At 35.9% G+C, this 17185-nt stretch overlaps 2 protein-coding genes across 2 annotated transcripts in view; one reads left to right on the top strand and one right to left on the bottom strand.

The window, feature by feature from the left end:
* Positions 1-17185, top strand: part of CHRM5 (cholinergic receptor muscarinic 5) — a 48239-nt gene that overhangs the window by 14651 nt on the left and 16403 nt on the right. The window lies entirely within an intron of this gene.
* Positions 1-17185, bottom strand: part of AVEN (apoptosis and caspase activation inhibitor) — an 84261-nt gene that overhangs the window by 61352 nt on the left and 5724 nt on the right. Inside the window, exon 2 of the mRNA XM_058025702.1 lies at positions 3074-3254. Within this exon, the coding sequence (XP_057881685.1) occupies positions 3074-3254 (181 nt within the window). The remainder of the gene's footprint in view (positions 1-3073; positions 3255-17185) is intronic.

Here is a 17185-nt window from a genome sequence, read left to right as displayed (position 1 = left end):
GTCAGATTTTCCACTGTAGAAGTCTGCATTTAACAGACTTTAGGTAAAACACTAACCACAAATTGTCACCCTGCGTATTACTGCAGCCTCACCTATGGTGATATCCCTAACACAGTCAAAAACAATGGTCTGTCACTTTATATTGTTGAGTAACTTGAGTAGGAATTTGGGGATACTGACAGAGAATGTGGGGAGAAGATGGAAAAAACAGTTTATAATGCAGACCAGAACTGGAAGTTTGAAAGAATAAACTGGGGTTAACTAGAGAATGAAAGAAACTAAGAGGAAATAACAAGATGTGGTAGTGAATGAAACCAAATGGGCAATGCCTAGCAGAACAACCAAGACTTGGGGATCACCAGGACTGGTAAGAATTCTGCATCTGACAGAATTTGAAAGAATTGGATTTTAATAAATATATTTGGGAGGGAGCTGGCTCACAACAAGAGACTGAAAAAAGATCCACCAACAGAAATCAACAAACACGAAAAACAACAGAAAGAAGGAAGAGTGAGAAGAATTAGTAGGCAGGCAAGGGCTGATAGCAGAGAAAGAACATGCAGTCAAGAGACAGTCTGGGACTAGTCAGGCCTAAATATCAGATTGAAAAGGCAGAGTCAATGGCACCCTAGAGACTGGCATGAAGCAGAGAAAGCTGGAACTATAAGCAAAAACCTAAAAAAACACAGTGTTTGTTTTCAGAATCTATTGAAAGACATAACATAAAACATCCTAAAGACTCTACATTCTCTGCAAGTATCTAAAAACTCTTTTCTCCTAAGACTTCCACTTTTCACCTTCCTCTGCTAACAATAAAAATGTAGCGCAATAATGCAGAATTTTGTTCCTTTCTAAATTCAAGCAAGAGTAATATTTATGTATTAGATTTAAAAGCTCTAATGCTAATTATCAACACAACATCCATATCACATAATATTTCATTTTCTATTTTTAGGTTGATTTTAAGTAAAGAATTACACACAGATGCACTTATAAATGATATTAAACAAATAAGTACCAAGCATTTTTAATTCCTTGGACATCAGCAATTCCTCCATTTAACTTTGTCACCAGCATTAATTCTGTCTTTATTACATTATCTCAAATGATTTTTTCTATGCTATCTCATTCAATTAATTGCATATTTTCTGGGAAAAGACAAGTTTTATCTTGAAGGATGACACTCTCTTTAGGACCCTGCATTCAATATTATAGAACCTAAGCATTACATAGAAGAACAGGTTTTTAATCTGAGCCTTTGCTAAAGAATTCTTAACTGGCTGTATTAATGACATAGTTGTGCATTAACAGTAAATAACAAGATTCTAACAGTTTTTAAAGCTTTGGTATTAATGAAAAATTGGAAATTCAACTCCATTCCCTCTCCTGTACTCCCTAACTGCTTGTTGCAATTAAATTGAATTTATTCTGTATCTTCAGAATGCTGAACAGTAATATACTAACTACAGCAATTATCAAATAAAGCAGATGTGTGAGCTTCTTCTCAGACCACTACAAATAAATGACTGTATTCCCCGTTTTTACACATTAACCAAAGAAGCTAAAGAACAAAGAACACTGCTGAGACAAATTGCTTTTTTATGTCACTCCAAGAAATCTGCATTATTGTTTAGAGGTACTTTTTTCTTCCTCCAAAAGAAAGTACTTTATTCCACTGCAGTTTCTTATCGATTTATTTCACTCTAGAGAACAGTAACAATATATCCTAAAATAATGCACTCTCTAAATCAAAGATGTGGAATTAAGAAATAGGATGAATATATGAACACTACCTTCCAATATTATTATTTGAGGCATTAAGAGAATCTAAAGAGTAAAATAAATGGGGAGGTAATATATGTGTTGAAGTATAACTCATGAAAAATACAAATTAAAAGAGCTAAAACATATTTTGTTATACCCTCAGTTCAAAAGTACTATTCCTCAGAACATTTTAAAGACATTCTGTAGGCTAACTATTGAGTTATTTAAAAGCTGAACCATGGAGACATGGCAGCTCAGGACAGGTCTCATGCTTTAAAAAGTTTTTAATTATTATATCTACTTTGCTCCCCAGACTCTATTAGATACACATTTCTGAGATCCGTACTATGTGCCTTGACTCCAGCCTTGTTCTCCGTGCAACACAAGATTCAGAGAAGTTAATACATATTTCACGATATTGTGATTAAAATCTGACAGCTTAGGCCCAAGTTTACAATGCTTATGTGAAACAGAACTTCAGAGATTGATTCTTGCACAAAGAAACAAATCTCTGTTCTTTGTTTCTTTACTGTAGCTAACTTCTAACTTACCCTACCAAGCTGTGACTGAAAAATCCAATTATTTAGATTTGAGAGATTGCAGAACTTCCAAGGTACTACAAAAACTGCCATAATACATTGTTTGCAGCTTTTTTACTGAATGGTTTTCCAACACAATGGCATATCAAGAGTTTCTAAAATAATTTTAGGTGACTGGTTTTAGTGTAACAACCCTATACTATTAATGTATGGCTGAATAACCCCAGCATCTCTCTGTCTGTCTCTCCATCTTCTCCTTTATTATCTCCTCTAAACAGGGGAAAACAACTGGTCATTATTTTCAAGGAGAGCAACACTTGCTATTCATGCACACATTTCTACAGTGCTGATCACAAATCTCTGTTGAAACAAACAAGAGCAAGCAGCTGTCTGTTTGTTGTGTTTTGTCATACTAACAACTTTTTTTTGTTTCCTGGAAAGCTACCCAATAACCAAGATCAGCAAGAATAAGCTCAATGTTACTGGATGCTTGCACACACTGAGACCCATCTTTTGACCAGAAGGCCATAAATGCACTAGCCAGGATCCCTCTCTTACTCCCCATCGGTCACAGCTCCATGCAGCCTGTATGCTATGAGGCTGCACCCATGGAGAATTTCAACACTCTAAAATACATAAATGGCAGACTTACTGAGGCAGACAGGAATGGTATTCTAGCATGGAGCTTCATCATCAAGGACAACAGCCAGAAAAGTAGTCATGTCTCAAAATACAAAACTAAAAAGCCCTACAGATTGGAAAAAGCTTACCTGCTGAGCTAAGCAAAACACTGAAGTCTGTTCCTCTCTGTGACTCCCCAACTCCATTCTGTCCCTCTTTTTCTGTATCCTCATAGCGGCTCCAGTTAGAAAATACCTTTCTTCTTGAATAGCATTTCACTTCTTCCTTCCCTTCTTCATGCAGTGATTCAGTATCATCATCCTCCTCTACCTGTGACATTCAAATGGACAGTTAAGCCATTGCAACTTAACAGCATTTTGTTCTGTATTTCAACAATCATTCATGCAAACAATACCAACCACAGAAATAAAACCCAGAAAGACAAATCCATCTGGATTCCCACATACATTTTAGCTGGTATTATCTTTGTGAACTGTATGTAATTCATCAAGAATGCAACTAAAAGTACTGAGTAAAGCTTCAGTTCCTACATGGGATCAAGCAGTGACACTGATACAAGTTCCACTACTTTCCCTTCTATTCTGAAAATTCATAATGACTTGAAAATAGCCTTCTTCCTACAACTGAGAGCAATGCATACGGAGTGGAACTAAGAATTGAAACCAAAAGCCTCTGTCTCTGTCCAAGTGTTGCAGTGATACAGGTTTTAACTGAAAAAAAACAATGTTTGTACAGTGGAATAGGAAAAGATACATTCTGCAGAAAAACATTTTGAAAATGGTGATTTATGTAAGAATTTCCATTATAATCAACTATAGAGTTAAGTAATATGGAAAAAATAATAAAATTTAATTTCCTTCATAAAAGCTATTTTATGGAAATATGAAACATGAAAAAAATTAAATACACTGCTAGCAGTCAACCTACTAATCTTAACCTCTTAAAAAGTCCTAAGGTCAAAAGGAGAACTTATCGAAGAGTCAAGACAAAAGCAAAATAGGCAATTGCCACAAGTACTCAACAGCTGTGGAAAACTATCCCCTGTCTTGAACTCTATATATGCAGCTCTCCCGGAGCTTGGGTTTCAGCTGAAATGACTGTTGCTTCACAAAAAGAAATATTTGCTTCCTGGAGGGAGGAGCACTCCACAGGCAAGAGATTAAATCTGTCACAATTACACAAATGCACTCTCAGGCATCAAACAGATGACAAAATGGGAAAATATTCTATGCATTCTCACTGGTTCTGTGCAATTTTCAGGTAAATTCTCTTTTCTTTGTATTCATCAGATAAATACACTAAAATGGTTGTTGTAGGTAAACAGTTGGTTATGTGAACAAGTGGATGAAGTGACAATTACATTACTGGAAAGTGAGGCAGAGCCATAATTTCCGTACAACAAAAAACCAAAACCCACAAACCCAACTTAATACTTCTCTATTCTTCTCCATGAAATTAATGATTTGCTATAATCCAGCAAACCTAGTGAAATTCAGTGCCCAAAATAACTTGGAGCTGATACAATTCACAGGTCAAAGCAAGAACAGTGCTACAAAGATAGATCAGTTTTTTACTTTATTTTTAAGAAAAGATCAGAATCATCTTAAGCAGCTATAACATTATAGACAATTACTTCTTATAGACTTGTTTAAAGAATTCACTCCTTTCAGCTGTAAACATAAAATACCCAGGACTACCACTCCCATAGTTCAACAAGTTTCCAGTTAACTAGTATGGACACAAATGTTTTCTCTTAAACCAGATTAAATTCTTTTTCACTTTCTGTTATTAGCTGCATATGTTATACAGTGCACCTCAAGAAAATTTCCCTTCTTAGAAGTGAAATAGTTAACTGCAAGAAATAAACCACAAATTCTCAGGAGCATTAACAGCAGCTATGCAACCTGGTTCCACAAGTACTGTCCTGAAGCTAGTAAAACAAGTAAACTTCAAATAAAAACCTGCTTCCATTTCCAATAAATATTTAATGGAAAATCTTACATGATGCACCACCAAGCTACAAAACAAAACTGCAAATAATCACAATTGAATAGTCAACATTCAATTAATTTAAAGATGTGTTAAAATTTTCAACTACATTAAAAACTTATCAGTGAAACTGCAGAAAATAGTTTGCTTCTACCATCTCACGTGACAGCTACCAAGTAAGAACCCCAGGAACTCAGAAACATTCACCTTAATCACCTTTCTCATAGCTACCTATTCAGCTACACCATGTGCTACTAACATTGTCACCCCACCTTACTGAGTATGAGTTGTAATCAGAACAGAGCAAACATCTGTCCTATGTGTAATGAAATAAACTACCCTCTTGCCACATTGTCAAATCACCAAAGATACAAGCTGAAACAAATTCTAGAAGCCAACTCAGATATAACCTTTAAAAAGTATTACTCACGTAAGGAGAAAAACATGGGCCTTTAAATAAAGCTATCTACATGTTATTGCTCAGAGGTCTAACACCACACGATACCACAGGAGGTCCAGCATCTATCTGCTGTGCCTCAGTTCCAGACAGTAATGCATCGCCATTTGCACATTTCATTGAAATTTTCAAAGTGTGCAAAGCATGCAAAAATCCAGCTGAACAAAACCAGGAAACCTTCAGACTATTTTGCAAATCAGAAGAATGAAAAAAAAAATGTGTGCAATACTCCACCCAAACACTAAAGCACTCAAACAACAGGGAAGGGCCAAGCTCCCCTGCAGAGGAACTTGCACAATTTGTGGTCCTCTGCCAAGCAATGCATTTTTATCCTTTATGAGAGCCTGTGACTGCACTTTTCTTCTAAAGGAAAGCTAAGAGCATAGTACAAATGACCACAATCTGCAGTCTAACAGAGAAAAAAAATACTTTAGTACACTAATTCTACATACAGGGTTGGGGACAGTATGGTATTGAGAAAATATCAGAAAGTTGGCTTTTTGTTTGACTTGTCTTACAGATAAGAAAACATTGATGCACGTGGTTCAGGAACAAAGGTGTTTAAATGAAGTAAACATTGCTCTGAACAAGTAATTTCCCCTGGGGTCATCCTTCTGCACTTCCCTGGATCCCAGAGTGGTTTGGATCAAAGTACACAATGGAGAAAGTACAACAGTGACCTCTTGCATCCCACTTCAATTACTCAACCTCTATTCACTGAAAGTGCAATCAGTCCTGGCATGTTAAGTACATGTGTCCAAGCACTCAACAAGAATTGTTGGGCTCACAGCCCTTTTACAAAACAGAACTCAAAGTGCATTAAAAGTCAGGGCTTCCATTAAGACTTTCTAAAACTGTACTTACTATCCTTAGGAAGCCACAGGAGCTAGAGCTTATAGCCTTCTTCCTGTTCAATTCTGGTTATACTGCAGGAAAAAAATAGAACTCTGCATCTTTGTCAGAACTTAGAATACTGTACTTATTCTACAGTAACAGAACCATCAGACATTCAGCTTACCTTTCCTTGGACCAACTGCTGTTGCCTATCATGTAGGTATCATGCATTACTAGATTTCCATTCTTATTTATTTTGCAGCATTCCTCCCAGTTCTCTTCCCAATACGTCACTTTACAGTATGTAAACTTCATTTGAGCTTTTTTGTTAATCTCTTAGAAAGAGCATAGCTATTTGACTTCTTCACTTCCTTCCCAAATTATCTTTAGAAACTCTTCAAAATTACATTGATCAAGTGCTACTTTTCCCCTTTGCTACTGAATCTCTGTATTACTGTTTTGAATTACAGCTACAACATATTCACATTTCCTTAATCTTTTCCATTCTTTATTAGGGACACTCACCTACAATACCCCAGACATCACATATATCCTCTCAGAGTCACAAAAAAACGTCAGTGCCATACAGGGATCCCTGCATATTCATGGACACCCATAACCACTGTCTATTCCCTACATTTGCTGCTCTCACAATAAACAACAGCATTCACCAATTCCTTAAATAAACTTCTGTCCTGATTCCCTCTTCCCTTCATAGAAACTGCTGTACAGCTGTGGTCAAGTACAAAGACATTCAAGCTTACCTAGATGTCTCAATCCCATTTTCTCTTCTCATCAGGGTAAAAGGCTAGCAAGAAAAAATAAAATATTTTCTGGGTTGAATCTGATCCAGATTATCAGCTGCATCATGAATGAGCACATATCTTTTTTTTCTTATTTATTTTTAAAATTCTAAGATGTATATGCAGAGACAATCTTTTGGTTGTCATTCTAACTTTGGCAGCATCTGTTAAGGCCAAATTTTCACAGAAGGGACTTCTAAGTCAAAGGGTCAAAAAAGCGTTTATAATTAAGCAGCAAAGCCATTCACTATCTCTACATCTTAAATTGTTTCACAGAACAGAAGTCTGTATATCGAGACTTGTATGCATGTAAATTAGAATATTGAGTTCTTAGTGGTTCCTCTGGGCAGACCAAAGTGGAAATGTTAAAGACTTACTCTTTAATGTTACAGACACTCACTCATTAATGACTTAAATTGCTCTTGGAAATACATACTTGCTTTAAATTTCATGGGTCAAAGTTTTTGGTAGTGTAACCAAACAGGAGCAATGGGATTATACCAGGAATTATCTTAGTACATTACAGATACAACACAATCTCCAAAAGAATTCCTTTTTTAGCAACAGTGCTCATTACATGCACTTTATTTATATTTAAAACTAAAAAGGTACAGGAGAATTCCCTGACAGCTTAATTTATGTATTACTATGACTGATAGGCTAATACCTCATGACAGTTATATATAGCATAAAAATCTTCAAAAGTTTTCTTATTTTATACATTTAATTAATTAAAATCCATATATATATATATATATATATATATCCCTCTTTTTGTAAGTAATTACTTGACAAAGGAATGCATCATCTCGTTTATTGTGGTGGAAATTTAACAGATTCTCTAAATAATGAACTGCATGATATACTAAAGAAAAATAGACTACATTCAGAAGAATGGCAAATGGAAGCAGAACTTGCTGTTCAGCTGCACCAAAACCCCACCTCCTAAAATATTCTTTGTACTCTACATTTTTAACATGATCAAGGACCCGGGCTACAAGGTGTCCTGCATCTTTCTCCCAAATCATTAACATTTCCACTAGCTGAAGCCATATTCTGTACAAATCTTATGCCTCACTGAATTGAAATGAGAATTATTAGGAGCTAAATATCTCCTTTAGATTCACTGAGACAAGGAAAAAGAAAAAGCCCCACAGGCAAACAGCTTGGTTATTTTGTTTTTAACTACCAATTTAAATGGCAGACCACCTTCTCTTTCAAAGACCTAGAAAAGAATCCATAAATCCTGATGCTCACTCTTCACTGCCCTCTCAGAAGTATCTCCATGACCTGCTAGTACATGATTAGCACATGGTCCTTTGAATGAGAGCCTTACAGGGAAAAAATGAACCAATCTAATACATGCTGCTCAAATTTCACACTGTAGCTTTCAGAGACCCAGTTTGAAAAATGTTGACTTGTAGATAAATTAAACTTAATAACCATGCACTGTAGGTTAGCAAGACTGTGTTCTCGGCAAAGCCTGCCAAGTAATTATTTATTTCAGAAAGTGCATATTTGAGAGTGCTGCTCATTAGATACAGGATTTTCCAAACTACAAAGCCACTAGCTAAAATTTCACTCTACTGATTAAGATTAAAATTCCAAACTGAAGGATAATTGATGGGGTATGTTGTGAGAACAGTATCATTATGAATTCAGTACTCATTCTGCACTAACTGGAAAATTTGGAAGAGTATCAACAAGTTGCATTAACTGCAGAAGAAGCCCTCTGTCTCTTTTCCCCAAGGCTGTCCCATGCTGTGAACAAAGAGTCTGTAGGAAGTTTGTCCAGCTGCTGTCTATAGATAATGAGACTTTTGATTTTCTAAACTTGCCACACTAATACATTTCCACCAACAGAAATTCAACTGTATTTTTTCTTTAACTCAGTGGAAATGATTTTATGAAAGTTACTGGCAACTATGTAAACCTATCAAGCAATTCATACAAAATTATCATAGGAACCTGTATAAAACCTGGCAGCTCTTCTACCTTCGAATTGTCAGTAACTTTAAAAAGCTGGTTTTTTGTCTTACAAATATCAGTCAAAAATATGAGTGCAAACATAAAATAGGAGCCTTTGTCTTGACAGAAATAAAAGGTTTCAAGAAAACCTTACAAAGTAAATTGCCAGAGAGGTTACAGCATTTTCAGTAAGATTACTGATTATTCCTAAGTATAGGCTTTACTTGGCAAAACCCAGAAGTTTATATATTGCATACATATGGATCCACATATATGAATGTTGCATGTCTTATTTCAAAACCAAGTTACACTTTGTATTCTGGAGTGGTAAAGGAAATCTTCTGGAGAAAGATAATTGTTTTTACCAAATCAGCTGTTCCTAAAAAGAAGTTTCCTAAACTGCATTAGAGACTGACAATATCCTGAAACTGTTTCAATTCTTGTGTTAATGTCACAGTATTATAGAGTAATCCCAACTGAAAGGGATTGCAAGAGGTCATCTTGTCCAAATGCCTACTCAAAAGAAGGTCAAAACTGAAATCAGACCATGTAGGTTGGGGCTTTGTCTACTCAGGGCTTGAAAACCTCCAGCAGTCTACTTAATCCTTAGTATTTCATTTTGCTGTTTTATTCCAGCACTTCTAAAATTGCAAAAGCAGTTGTACTAACAGCTTTAACAAGAACTTGTAAAGAACATACATGAGGAGTTCTGTAACATCAAGAAAGCAAAATTTATTGAGGGGAAATATTCACCTCAACACTTAAATAAGTGATGTTTTAAAAGATATTGCTATTTTACTAGTTTTCATGAGGCAATGGGTAAGAGAGCCTCTCTCAATAAACATTTCTGTTATAAACTTCTACATATTGAAAAGCTTTGTAGTTCTGCAACTGTATAAACGATGAAGTAAAAGCACAACAAATTACGTAAAAAGCTCAGTTAAAGCATCCATCTGCAGACCAGAGAAAAATTTGATTTTAACTCACAGGGTTTATTTCATAAACTTGGAACAAAGTTTGCTCAAAAGAGCAAGATTTGCAGAAGACCTTAGTTATATTGACAAGTCTAATGTTTATTTAACAACCCCTACATGCACACAGCTTTAGAAGAAAGCCAACAAAAATACAGCAACTGTACCAAGATCAAAAACAAGAAGAAGCTTCAGGGTATCTCATGCAAGGAGAAGTACAGGACAAAGTTTCTCAACAGATCTATTTTTTTCCACAATGAAAAAAAAAAAAAAAAAAAAAAACAAAAAAAAACGACCCCTGAAAAAAAACACTCAAAAGATTTCTGCTCTGCTACACTACACATGAAAGTAAACTTCCAAAGTTTACATTTTAATAACAACAAAACAATCACCTACCTTTAAATTCAAAAATATTTGATAAGAGATACTAACAAGTTAAAAGTTTAGGGCTTTTTAAAATGCACCTATTTTGTAAAAAAGAAAGCACATAGGAGTAAAACATTCTTTCTCTATATATCTCAAAACATAGAAATAGCTTGGTGATATTCACCCACACTGTTCTATTTTCAATTGTTATAGCATTAAAGAAGAAAAAATTTTGCAAGACACTAAACAGAACAGGATTGTTTGAAATGGTACCCCTAAACTGATGGAAACTTAATCAATAGTTTCCTTCTCTCTTTTACTTGTAACCTTCTGCCAGCTTCAGTTCCTTTGTCAGTTCACAGCAGAATCAGACAAGCACAAACGGTTAGGTAGGCTGGAAGCGTGCCATGAAACATGGGAACTGGGAAGCAGGTCCTTCCTTCATATCTGGCAGCAATTATCTGATAGATTGTCTAAGTGTACTCATAAGCTATATCCTTGGTTTTAATTTCCTGCAATGTTGAACTCCTTTTTCTAAAATAAATTTTGTTTTCTCTTCCCAGTAAAGACTCACAGATTCTCCACTACTAGTCCTACTCACATAACACATGTGGACACAGGGGTGTCCTTTGTCAAAGTCATACAGTTTTAGAGAAATCCTTTGCAAGAAATATTTATGTTGCTTGATAAAATTGTTAACAAACTTCAGAACGTTTGCCATACGTGACTGCTTTTAGACCCCTTTTTCAGTTAAGGTTTTAAAGTAGTCATTCATATGTGTAAGGCATCATTTTACAGGTTCTACATACAAGTACTGATGTTTGGTTCACAGTGGGAAATTCTATCCTGATTTTAAATTAAAGTTGCCAACATCTGTCACTTTTTGAGATCAACTATCACACAATAATGGCTTATTCCAAACATATAAATATTTACATAATGAAAACTAAAGCTGCGAAAGGAGACACTTTACCAACTTGAAACCCTATAAAGGTCCTGTATAAGAAATTCCAGTCAACAGCATTTTGTTTTCCTCCCCTTTCACTACATCTGCAACATTGTCAGTAGCATAGCTGCTGCATTTTTCACCTTTCATCACTAATGTATTACCATTTCATAAATATAAATTCACATGCTACCAAAAAACCTCACATCTCTATTACTCTTCTATCAACAAACCAGCAGACCCAGCCATTATGCATTTTGTAAATTGAATTCCATTACATTTACAGCATGGCATGTTCAAGCACGAAAACTTGAGTTACAAATAGCCTGATTTGACAATATTTTCAGTAAGGGGAGTAAAAAAGAGGCACTTTTTAGGACCAACAACGAGTCACACAGTAAATCAATGAACGGTAAGTTATTGAAAAGATACTAAGGATAAAAAGCAGTTTGTCTGATGTGCAAACAAAATACATAATTATGACCCAGAATGCAAAATCCCATATGAAGAAACAAACAAGCAGGATAGCTATATTGAATTAGATTAATTATAAAAATAATTGAGTCAGGCTAAAAAAATAACCATGAACTACAGCAATGCTACATCAAAAAAGATGCTATCTTTGACTCACAGAGTTTTAAACAGCATTTCCAAGACCAATACTACAATGAATTTCTTTCTTTATATAGTGGAAAACCAGAAAAGATGCAGAGTACTAACTCCCCACTTGACAGACACCAAAACCTTTCTTCTTCCTTGTGTCTTAAATTACATGAGAAATGTATAGGCTAATCCATTTTCTTAGGTATCTGCAAACCAGCCAGTTCAGTGATACAGGGAAAGGAGAAATTAGTGAAATAGTAATTCATCAAGGTTATGAATCTAAGAGATTGTAATCCCTGCCTCACAGTCAAGGCAGGATCTCCCTGACAGAATACCCCAGTGGTGAAAAAAAACCAGCTACTTACACCCTCCATTATTCATTTGCCTTGCACAAGTCAGTAGCACCTTTCCTAGAACAAACTCAGCTGAAAAAGAATTGATCAACTGGAGTTCTCTCAGGCACTGTGCAAGGTGTTGTCCCATAATGTAGCAAATTATGGCCAAATGTCTGATTTGTGTGGGTTTGCCTTTGAAAGTGATAGACTTGTGTTGAATCCACATGCACTGCAATTTAAAATACAGCCGTATTGTGCACAATGCATCTCTACCATGCTGCCCCAAAACAAAAGGCAGCTACACACCACACGCCCCATTTTCAAGCCCTTTCAGTAGGATAACTCAAAGATGGTAAAGGCAGTAGTATCCCAGAGCATGCTCTCCAACTCCTATACCACAGTCTGAAAATTAATGATAAGTGTGTTTGCGGACTGTGTCTATACATCAATGATAAAAGGTGTAGAGACATCACACTGTCTTGACTCAGGTAAGTCAGAAGTAGAATTATTTATCACCAATGTGTGGCATGCACTTGGTCTCAAAGCTGTGCATTTTGGACAGGAGCAACATTTTCTCCAGCAAAAATAGTTCTGCTTGTCCTGCAATGAACTGAGAATAGATGGGGACTGAGGCAAAAGAGATGGGAGTGCCAAAACAAAGCAAAGAGATCTGTGAATAAATACAATCCATGTTTCTTCAGCTATTGTACAACAACAGCATTCTATCCAGAAAGTGGAAATAAATTCAATTCCCCTTTCTACACAAATGCATCCCAAGTTGCACCTTCCACTTCCCATGAGAATACAGTGGTTTTACACACTGGAGTGGGAGATCTAGCCTCTTTCCTCAGCCAGATCTATTCTACTTTATACAGCACCTGGACACTCCCAGTAGGAGAACTTGAGAAGCTGCTAGCCTATGTGACCTGCAGACGCACAATCACCACACACATTAAAAACAAAAAAAAGAGAACAAGAATGTAACACTTAATGTCAGTCTTTCATTCCTACTCTCTTCATGACAATACCCTCATGTTTGTACATAAAGTACAAAGGATCTGAAAAAAGTTGACGGAAATTGAGGGAATTGAGGAAAATTCAGATTAAAAATTATTTCAAGTTCATTGGCAGGTCACTTATCTAAGAAGTGAAAAAAAGCTTCACTGCACTTTGTATTTGAAACTGGGAAGAAAACAGATCACAGACTGAACTTTTTTCCACATCCTCAAATCCTTCGCCTCAGTAGGCATTGCAGACTGAAACTTTTTCATCGTGTACTCTCTGGTAAAAAGGCAGGCAGGGGATACAGAGAAAGTCAGTGCTAATGGCTCTGTAACATTACCCACAACTGTTTCTAACGTAAACTGACACACACAAGGATGATTTTGCCATATATTTTGAAAGAACTGAAAATAATACTTTACCTTATTAAGAGATGTTTTTTTCTGCATCAGAACCAGTATTTTCTGGGGCTAGCAAAGAATACAATAAGGCAAGAAAATAAACAAATACTGATAAGGTCATCAGTCTGTTTTGCTGTCTCACAGAAAATAATTAAACCACTTTTCATTATACTTCCTCCTTCAGGGTTTCATGTAATTTAAATAAGATTTTTTTTCTCCTTTCAATTATTCAACAGAAAACAAGCATTTGCAACAGTCATTTAATTGCAATTCCTGGCAGCCAGCTTAAACACGTCAGTATAGGTATTTGCAAATCATTTTGTTTTTATGCACTATGTTTTCCAGACTACACCTGATAAAATGCAAAGACAAAACAAAAATCTTGATATTTAATATTTTGTGTATTGCACTTTCTGATTTGTCAACAGTATTAATAAGATCAAATTGTATTAAACATTCAATCTATTCCATCATTACAGTGACACATACCAGAGTAAGCTAAAAATTATTTCTGTAAAAGTATTAATGGAGAAGAGGTGACACATGTGTTTATATGTTCACAGTCTTTTCCTATTGATATAGTGACCTGTTGATGAATTTGTAGTGAGCCTTCAGTGATTTTTCATTGTTGCCTCTCAGAAACAATTTACTTTCTTATTGTTCACCTAGGTATCAGAATTCTTCCAGTACAAATTCAAGTTTCTACTATAAACAATTTTTTTAAACTTGAGGAAAAAAGAAAAAGCTAAAGCTTTTTTGTTTTTGGTTTGTTTTTTTTTTTTTCCCTTTAGACTGAGGAAGGAAGAGACTTGACTCAAAGGCTCTTTCTTGAAAAGAAGAAAAAATATCCCTACAAAGAGTAATCCTCTTCACTAGTTTGCTCTATTGGTGACCTTTAGAGAGATCTACTAAAGCTGAAGAGAAGCTTAATTAGCAGAAAGGGCAGCTGAGAGAACAGGTAGCATGAAGAAAAAGCTTCTAGTCTATTGTACGGGATGAGAATTTTTGAAAGAGGGATGAAATACTAAGACTGTTTCATAAATGTTGGATACTGGAAATCAGCACTCTGAGTTAGCTAAAGATAGTATTAACCAAGAAAGATATCTGATTCTGAAATCAATGTTTTGCCTAACAGGAATGATGCTCCAGTTAAAGGCAAAAAACATTTCATCACGAACACAAGAGACTTGCTCTTGACGTTTTGACATCAAATTGCTACTGCTTCAACAGTCTCAAAGTATGGTTCTAAAGCTTTCTTAACAACTTCAGCAGCAAAAAAATATTTCTCTCTCCTTGATTTTTAAAATCTGTTATGGGTAATTCAAACAGATTAGTCATGTGACTATAACCTGGTACAACCAATATTCCTCTCTGAAAAGCATCACTACAGTTGCAGAATACCAGTATGAAAAACCAGAAGAAGTCTAGATCCTGAAAAGTTCTTATGTCCAAACCTATTTACAGCTGAAGAAAAGAGCATGCCTCATATCTAGTAACATTTGTAAAAAGCCTAACATTAAAAAAGGCTCAAACAATTCTACACAAACAGAACAAAACTTACCAAGTGGTAGTGGAAAAATATACTAGATATACTCCACTTATGTGTATCGCATCTCCATGTTTATTTTGTCACTATCAGCCTCTTGACATGCTCAGTGTTGCAATGTTGTTTCATACTTGAACCATCATTGTGAAACTGTTTCATAACTATACCAGAGTGGTTCATATATCTGTCACTGCATTCACTCAAAAAGCAACCTTTGTTATTTTTATATCAAATCTGAATGCAACTTACTGCAGACATTTTAGAAATCACGACTCAAACCTCTGATATCCCTTCCTCATTCACCTCCAACCTTTTTTGGAAGAGGGTGGAGGGAGAAATCCTGTGAAAGATATTTTTCTAAATAGCCTTAAAGAATATGCTTCCCTAAATCCATCATGCACCTTAAGATAGCAGTAAAGAATCACTGTTCAAGGTCCTCAATGCTACAACATCACACTTAAAACCCCAAGATGTTAAAATCTAATTTTATTTTGCTCTTGGTCTGGAGTATAATTCTGAACAATAAGAGTTACCTCACAAAGATGCTCCTACGACATGAAGTTAACACTGCTGAGAAGAAGCTTCAAAAGCAATTTAGAACTTTCTGAGAGTGCAAACATATCCAAATTACCAACAAGGACTGGGCTGTACCTGCTGGGATGCACTACAAACTTATGATTTTATATGCCCATCATATCATTATATGCTACAGTTCACACTGGTGAGCCCACTTAGGTGCACACAGAGCAGTAACTGCAGCAGAACTCTGCATCCAGTTTGCAGTGGTGAGATACAGACAGTGTTCAGCTTTTTGGACAACCAGTGGACAGCTTTAACTCTGCCTCCATCAGGAGTGAAACCACACTGAGTTCACTAATATTACATCCAAATGTAACCTATAACCTGCAAAGCAAATTTGCATCAAAACCCCATCCTTGACAGTAACTCAAACTGAGAGCCACATCAAAATCACTGCAGGAACCCCTTTTTCTCATTAGCACAATTATTTTTTTTAATTTTGTCTCTAGAAAAACATTTTACTCTGAGACAATAATCCTTTGACATCCTTGTTAGCAATTTTGTTGAAGTGGAAGAAAAAGACATACTGAGGCAAGGCCTCCCAACAGGTCAGTGAAAGAGCCTAGGAAGAACTGCAGTGCAGCATCACCACTCTGGCTATTTCAGGGTTAAGGAGAGAGACTGTACAGTCTCTAATGTAGAACTATCCTCTGGGAAAAGAGAAACAGGAATAGAAACAGGACCTCAAGGCAAGGTTCTTACACACTCCAGCAGATCTATGGTTTTACAGCAGTTTATTACAGTGTCTACCTGTAGAGAAGTTGAAGACTTATTTTAAAAAATAAAACAAACAAACAAAACAGAAAAACTCAACCCTCCCCCCTAGACCCCCTACATATACATAATACAGAGGAATTGCATACATGAAAGAATAAATGGGAAATAAATGGACCCCCCTCTATGCCTTACCACAGAACACTGAATCACAAAGGCTTGAAATCCTGTGATTGTGAAAACCTGTAAGAAATATTCTGCCATACTGTTTAAGTCTCTAAATTACCACTGAATCAATCATCAGCATTTGTTTAATTCTTTTTTTAATACAGTGACACCTTCTGACTGCTACAAAACACTGTGCAGCACTATCAGACTGGCTGGAAACTCAGAACAGGGCTCCCAAAACTACCCAGTTTCTCTTGTGAGGAAAAACAGCAGCAGCACTGCATGGCAGAACTTTTTAAACAAATTCACCACTTCTACAAATTTGTTTACTTTTCAGCAGAAATGCATACTATCTCTCACTTGATGTACCCAAACAAACTCCTGTATTGTGCTATCTGGGACCAAACACTCATCCCAGTAGCACAACAAGATTTTTTGCTCAGAATTACAAAGTGTACCCTTCCTACAAATAACTTTTCTTCACAGCTGTGTTTCAAAGACCCAGGGGCAAGTCCTAATAACTCACACGTAGGTGCGACTTTCACACGTTGTGTGTTC

The sequence above is a fragment of the Melospiza georgiana genome, chromosome 6, assembly GCF_028018845.1.
Source record: "Melospiza georgiana isolate bMelGeo1 chromosome 6, bMelGeo1.pri, whole genome shotgun sequence".
Taxonomy (NCBI): domain Eukaryota; kingdom Metazoa; phylum Chordata; class Aves; order Passeriformes; family Passerellidae; genus Melospiza; species Melospiza georgiana.
This window is presented reverse-complemented; position numbering and strand designations above follow the sequence as displayed.